At 39.2% G+C, this 7,544-nt stretch overlaps 1 protein-coding gene across 1 annotated transcript; it reads right to left on the bottom strand.

Annotated features, from left to right (window-relative positions):
- Window positions 1-232: 232 nt before the first annotated feature.
- On the bottom strand, window positions 233-2,936 carry LOC106097808 (zinc finger BED domain-containing protein 1). The gene is made up of 3 exons (XM_019365193.1): window positions 1,581-2,936; window positions 1,152-1,404; window positions 233-981 (listed from the first exon to the last, which is right to left on the bottom strand). The coding sequence occupies exons 1-3, from the start codon at window positions 2,696-2,698 to the stop codon at window positions 565-567; spliced, it is 1,788 nt and encodes a 595-aa protein (XP_019220738.1). The 5' UTR covers window positions 2,699-2,936; the 3' UTR covers window positions 233-564.
- Between the last annotated feature and the right edge of the window lie 4,608 nt (window positions 2,937-7,544).

Raw genomic sequence — 7,544 nt, 5'->3', positions numbered from 1 at the left:
CTTCAGAAGTATTGTATATGATGGCAGGATTTTCCCACATTTTCTAGATAGTGTACCGGTACTGTGTGTAAAATTAGTGCTGTCAAGAGATTAAAAAAAAATAGAGATTAATTAATTATGATTTTTAATTAATTGATCTAATTAATCTCTTTTTTAATCTCACCTAAAAATAGCTGAGGAAAGCCCTCAACTTATTGTGGCAGACCAAAAGACTGATATATAACAAAGAAAGTGACTTTATAAAGTCATTTATTGTTTAACAAACGTTAAACAGATGCAACCATTTACATACTGTTGTATTCTTTTGTAAAATAAGTGGAAAAATAAATACAAATAAAATCAAATAAATTAAGTGCTGCAAGTTAGCACATCAGAGTTGCTCTTTTCTGAGCAATACAGCACTGAAATTCCTCTGCTTCAGATAATGAAAAATAAAACTGACATTGCAGTGCTGCAAGTTAGCACATCAAAGTATTCTTCCATCACAAAAAAAAGTGCTGAACATCAAGCAATCTATTCTAGTAGGCTACAAATGACACAGCAGCTATGCTGACCACATGTGTCTCATTTCTTCTTCCTCAGCCAGTCGCTAAGACACACCAGCCTGGTAACATTTTCTGGAAGCAAGGCTGCCCTTTTCTTTTGCACTATGTGGCCTGCAAGGCTAAAGAGTCTCTCACAGGGTACAGAGGTAGCTGGGGAGGCCAGGTACTTTTGTGCTAGGACTGACAGCTTTTCATAGACTCCTGAGTGAGCATACCACCACTGCAGGGGACAGTCATCAATACTGATGCTGGGTTCTGCTCTGTAGCGCTGCAGCTCTCCAGACTCAATTCCATCTTCTGAGTCAGAGTCAGACCCCAGAAGGAGTTCGCTCCTCCTCTTCTTCTGAGCTGGTCCATCATCCTCTGTGGAGGGCTGGAGACTATCTGCTCTTCTGGGCTCTGCTGCCTGGAGCATATTCTCCAGAATGGTCCACACCTGAATGAATGAATGAATGAATGAATGAATGAATGATTGTGATTAAAACTAAGTGCTTTTTTTTTTATTTTATTTAATCTTGTAAAGAACTTTGTGTTCCATATAATAAATAAAAGTTTGATTTGATAATGAATTGGACTCATTAGTCCAGCTTAACCTTATTGTCCTACCTGTTCCCTCTTTTCTCTTGGAAGACATTTCAAATCCTTAAACCGTGGATCCAATGCTGTGGCCACCTCGAACCATATCTCGTTGCCATTAGCTCGTCGTGCTGCCAGATCCTTCTGGAAGGCATTCTTGAACTTCACCACGTAGGCAGGATCATCATCAGTAATGTCCATGACACGGTACAGATGGCGAAAAGCAGGCAGCACTACAGAGCAAGAGACGTAGGCCTCACCACCCAGCAGCTCTGTCACATACCTGCAGAGGTGGAGAGGTTTGCTAAATAAACCTAGCTGGATTCATTTAAATCAAAGTGTAACTGATTCCCAATTTAATTGTCCTTAAAAGTTCCTTGTTATGTTCATTAATTTTGATTTTACACATGTAACAGTAGTTTATATAATTAAAATGGGAAGGTGTTTATTTGAACTTACTTGCATGGTTCAAGCAGGAGCTCCAGCCTCTGCAGTTTCGCCCACTCAGCTTCGGTTGGCAAGACCAACCTGTGGTTCTGTTGGTCCAACGTAGCCTGGACAGCCTCTCGGTTACATAGGAGGCGTGAGACCATTGCGAGAGTCGAGTTCCACCTGGTGGGTACATCCTGTATAAGTTGATCGCTCTTCTTTCCGAGTGCTACTTGTTGTTGGTTAAGTTCTGTGGTACTCGCAGGGCTTTGTTTAAAATGACCAACAATCTTGCGGCACTTTGCCAGTACACCGACAAAACCACTGCTATCGAGACATACCGTGATGGTCCTCTGGAGAATGTGAGCATTGCAGGCGATGTGCTCATATGGAAGTGCTCTCATAGCAGCCAGCATGTTTGCTGCGCTGTCTGTGCCAATGGTGGATATCTTGTTTTCAATACCCCAGTCATTTGCTACCTTGAGGAACTGTTCGGCGCATTTATCAGCAAAGTGCCTGGTTTCTGTTCTCATGACGGTCAGTGCAAATGAGTTGAGGTTCCACTCACTATCAATAAAGTGTCCAGTCACCCCAAAATAGCTGTGGTTGCCAGCTGAGGTCCAGTGATCTCCGGTTATAGCAACACAGTTGGGAGAATCCTCCGCCAAAATCTCAAGTTTGTTTTTCTTTTCGCCGTCGTACATTTTGCTGATTTTGGTCGTTACTGTAGTCCTGCACGGCGGCTTGTATGACGGGTCATTGGACGCAATTTGCAACACCTCTGTCAATCCTTCGTCCTCTACTATATTTATCGGCCTACAGTTCATCGCTATCCACTTGGCAATAACATTAGTCAGCTTGTCGGTCGCAGACTTGCTCATACGAGGGGTATTCTCTAGTTTTGTTTGGCGAAAAGCTTTGCTCTGGCTTGCTATATTGCTAACGTCTTCACTGCTAGCTGTTGCTGCACTCGCGGCTGGGTGCTTTGCGTTGAGGTGATAGGCCAAACTTGAGCTGCTTCGGTGGTAAGCAAACTCCTTCTTACACTCTAGGCAGACCACTTTACCTTTGTCAATGGTGCCGTCGGGGCGTTTATGAAATACAAATTTCCCGTTCATTGGGCCAACAACTCTCAGATGCGCCTCCATATCCACACTGTAAGCTAATCACCACTTCTCACCTTGACCTCACGACGTGACTCCACCCCCAACAAGTCAAGCACAAGGAGCCCAGCACATAAAAACGGATTTTATAACATAGCAACTCTCATACAAAATCAATGACGTCAAGAGATTAAAAATTAGATTAACGAGATTAAAAAACATAACGCGCTAAATAGCATTGTAATTAATTAATCGCAATTAACGCGATAATTTGACACCCCTATGTAAAATGCCATCAAAAAGTCAGTTAAGTGTTTTTCTTTCTCAGCTGTCTTTCTCTGTCTCCTTTCACTTTTTAAAGGTTGCCATGTTAAAAAAAAATATTTTGTGCTGCCATGCTGTGGTATTGATGTGGTAAATAGTCTGACATTTATTAATTTTAATATTCATCAATGATCATGTCTCACCTCTAGTCTTCTCTGTCTTAATGTCAGGTTTCGACCATATGTTGGTTAACTCGACCAAGCAGTCTTTTGGTTTCCGCTAAGTACTGTTTAGAATACCACAATAGGGAGGATGGTGTAAGTTTAAGTTTATTAGATTGATGCATATATATGAACAAGACAGTGTACATCACTGTCACAACACCATTTGTTTTAATTCAAAGGATTTATGGCTTTTCCTATAATACCTGGTGGGCTGGTCTCTAGTCAAAATGCCCGGCCGATTTTTTTGTCCCAGTCCTGGCAGACACGGATCAATATTCTGCTCAGATAAATAAATTTTGTGATTTTGTGAAAGACCGATGACATATATATATATATATATATATATATATATATATATATATATATATATATATACACACACACATATATACACACAAGCCATTTGTTGCATTTCAATATTTCTAATAAATATGTTATTAGATTTTTTTCAAACATTGATTGGTACCTTACACCAAATACAAATACAAATTAAATATACGTTAATTTTTTGGATGGAAGTAAATTTAAATGGTGTAAACATTTTTTTTTTACTGCTTAAACATTTATTTATAATATTAACTTTTGGCAAATATAACTGCATTATTATATTAATATAAATAATTATTTGAATATCTATTTTCATTCAAATTATAGCCCACTTATATGTCTCTGTCCTGAGACATAATGGAACTCAAATAGATTTTAATATAATTTAGCTTATTGAAAGCTTGCACCACCTGCAGTTATAGGCAGTGTGCGTATATATGCAGAGCAAAAAAAAAATCTCTGGTTTATAGTGATAATGTATTTTTAATACTAAATAAGCACTGTGTAAAATAAAAACAAAGTTCCTAAGGGGCCTCCTGCACTAGACAAGTTTTTCGACATTGAAGAAGTCACCTTCTTTTTCAGATATCTGTGGTTCAGTATCATGTTTGTGGGTGTGGGGAGATGGGGTGGGACAGCTAAGCCAAAGGTTTGATCTGTGTGTCTTGGCAGCAGGTCAGTAGATAAGTGATTTAATATAGATATGTACAAAGGGTCTGCCTGCACTGACTCCATGTTGGCTAAAATAACACAAACACACTGGGGCGATCGTGGCTCAAGAGTTGGCAGTTCGTCTTGTAATCGTAGGTTGCTGGTTTAAGCCCCGGCTCCGACAGTCTCGGTCGTTGTGTCCTTGGGCAAGACACTTCACCCATTGCCTACTGGGGGTGGTCAGAAGGGCTGATGGTGTGATATGGCAGCCTAAATCTGCTGAGGTGCTGTGCAGCTGACATACACTGTTACACTGTATGTTTACTGTTACATTTGGGATTTTCATTGCTGAAAACATTCCAAAGTTTAAATACTTACTTTCTGCTGTATATCTGTTTGGAATTGTTTCACCACCATGTGTAATTATTCAAACTTTTGCAGATGAGAGTTTCTCCTCCTCCATTTCCTTATGCCTTGTGTTACAAATACACATCATACACAAAGAACCCAGATAAAAGACTCTGACAAAAGTGTCAGAGAGCCTATGCTGTGATGTACTGGGATGTTTTAAAAAAGAGATTAGAGGATTCAAATCTTCCTACATGCTCCTGCAGATCTGAAATCAAATAGTGTGGTGCTAAAAGACTGTCACAAAAACATTTTTTTAAATTGTTCTCCTATGTAAAAATGGTCAGATCCCAGGTAATAGATAGGAGCCTTAGAGTGGTGTAAACACTACAGAGAAAGGAGCCTGCCCTCTATGCTCAGACTGCCTAATGGTACCAGCACAGAAAGCTTTTTCTCCAATAGCCTGAAAGTTTGAAGCAAACGTTAAGCATTAAACTGTCATATAGATCAAAGTTAAAGGAAAGGATTTTGAAGGCTACAAGGTAAGTAAAGACATTTTTGAATGTTTTAAGAACATGGAAAGTAACATCGTTCTGAAAATGTTATTGGAACATACAATACTGTGCAAAAATCTTAAGGCACCCATCATTTCTTTATGTTTTGCTTCCAAGGAGCCGGACTTTCTCGTAGGTGTTAGTCTTGAACAATAGTCTTCCAGGCTTTCTGAAGATCTTTCAGTTTTATTCTTTGGACTTTGACTGCTTTTTAACTCATTTCCAGTTCTTGGACCTGACCATGCTGTTTTGTTAAAAAAAAACAAAAAAAACAACAACACTAATCTATGAATCATTAAGCATAGAAATGGCAACTAACTCGTGAGCTAAACCAGTGTTGTGTCTACACATAGCAAGTACCTTAGCACAGAACCAATTTTAAGCTCTATCTTTAGACACATTTTTAAAAAGCCTATTTGTAGCAGATGAGTAGTATCTGAAAAAAACCAAAACAAACAAACCCTCAAAGACCTGACTCAAGACCTGAGATCCATGTGGTCCTTCAGTTGATCCATCTACTGTTTAGAGCCTCATCAGAAATAGACTCCATTGGAGGGTGGACTGAGAAGAATTGGACTGAGAATCAGTGGCCATGGGTCATATGGAGCGATGAATGATAATTTTTAAGTTTTCATTCAAGTCGTTGTCAGTGTATATAGATGAGGCCAGGAGAGATGTACAATGAGTGTCTACAGCCATCTAAAAAACACAGCTGATGTTCTGTTATGGTTTGGAGCCATCAGTCATAGGACACTATCAGTCATGTAATGACCTCCACAGAACCTCGACACTGTTGAAGCAGTGATGGAGTCAACTTGACACTGAATGGAACCAAAGACAGAAAGATCCAAAGAAGACCTTCGATTGTCCTTCAAGAGCTGACTATTCAGTATCTTCAATCCATTTATTAGATTATCATCATAACACAACTGACAAGTCTTATTTATTCATCTTTGAAAACTTATTTTCGCTCAGTGAAGCATATTTTGCACTGTAGCACTCCTGTGATTCATTACGCTAACCAGTGGTGGCAGACATCAAACACTGTTACTGAAGGCAGTTCTTTCACACAACAACTCAAAAATGTTCCTACTGATGTGAAACTGATATTATATCCCAGCGATCTGAAGGTTGACAGCTTTTCATCGGAAACAGTATAATTCACCGCTGTTTGGTGATGGAATTACAATGAGGGAACCAGGACAAAGGGTACAGACTAATCTCAGCGGTTACTCTTTGGCCCCTATACTTAAGTGTGTCAGAGAAGCCATCAGCCAACACTTATGTGTTGGCTAAGTGTTGCCTTTGTTGACATTGTCCTTGAAAGAAATGTGACAAAGAAATACAGAGTTGATGAATAAAGTGCCATTTTTGAAGGTATTGACTCTGTCAGCTTTTCCATCACCGTCTTCCAACGCACCAGGGTGCACCTGAAGGATCAAAGATCATGTCAAAGCCTGTCTGTGGTCTACTCCAGCACAAAGTCGTGATGCTGATGTCGGATGACTCATTTATTTTTAACTCCGATTTTCTTGCATTACCTTCACTGTGCTGTAACAAACCCAAAGACTATAAATACAATGCAAATGAAGTACACTGCAAATGCATACTGCTTTTTTCCCCATTAATTAAATTTACAACTCAGTTACACAGAATAAATACCCGAATATAAAATGCAAATAACGAAATGCACTTTTCACCACTGTAAACAAAAACATTTCTGGAGCTGCTCTGAACTCGGTGTTTTTGCCAGGAGCCAGATGCTGTTGGTTGGTTCAAATACCTGCAACATGATTCATCCTGAAGGTAACTGATAAAAAAAATATGTCAGGGTTTGACATTATGACTTAAATGGCTTGGTGTTAAGAGACAAAAGGTCTTCCTTCCTATCGTCATGGGACTCCACTTTGCTATGCAACTTCATTAGAGTTTAATCACCAAATAGATCCTTTAAATAATATCTTCTTTCTTAAATATGTTATGGTCCTGAAGTGCTCACTGAGGTGATTGAATGCGTTAAATTTTGAGCACTAACCTGGTCAAATTACTCATCAGGGGGCCATTTGTTTTGTGTTTACTTGGTTAGCTAAGGGGAATTAGTTTTTCCTGGGTCCTGGGCACGGTACTGTGAAGCAAATTCAACACACCCAGAGCATCTTTCTCTTGCCCGATGGCTTATTTTGCTATTGACTCTTGTTTTGTGTCATTTATTGGGTTGGATGATTGAAGTCTGAAAAACAAGGCATGTGGGCAATTTGACAATTTAGGCATTTAACAAACAGCGGCCTCAGTAATGTTAAGTTATTAATATGGGGAAAATATAAAGAGGTTAAACATGAACAGAATTAAAGTGATGCAGACAAACCAAGGGTATGAGTGGGTGTGAGAGGAAGCGCATGATAGATGCTCTTCAAGTGTTTTATTAGTAAGAGCAGAAAAGTGCTATTTACATTGATAAAGTCTAGTCTATTTAAAGTCGGGAAAGAAAAATGGGAATAATGGCGACTATGTAAGTTAAAGGAT

This window comes from Oreochromis niloticus, linkage group LG12 (assembly GCF_001858045.2).
Source record: "Oreochromis niloticus isolate F11D_XX linkage group LG12, O_niloticus_UMD_NMBU, whole genome shotgun sequence".
Lineage (NCBI taxonomy): Eukaryota > Metazoa > Chordata > Actinopteri > Cichliformes > Cichlidae > Oreochromis > Oreochromis niloticus.
Note: the sequence above shows the minus strand (reverse complement) of the source record. Positions and strands in the feature narration are given on the sequence as shown.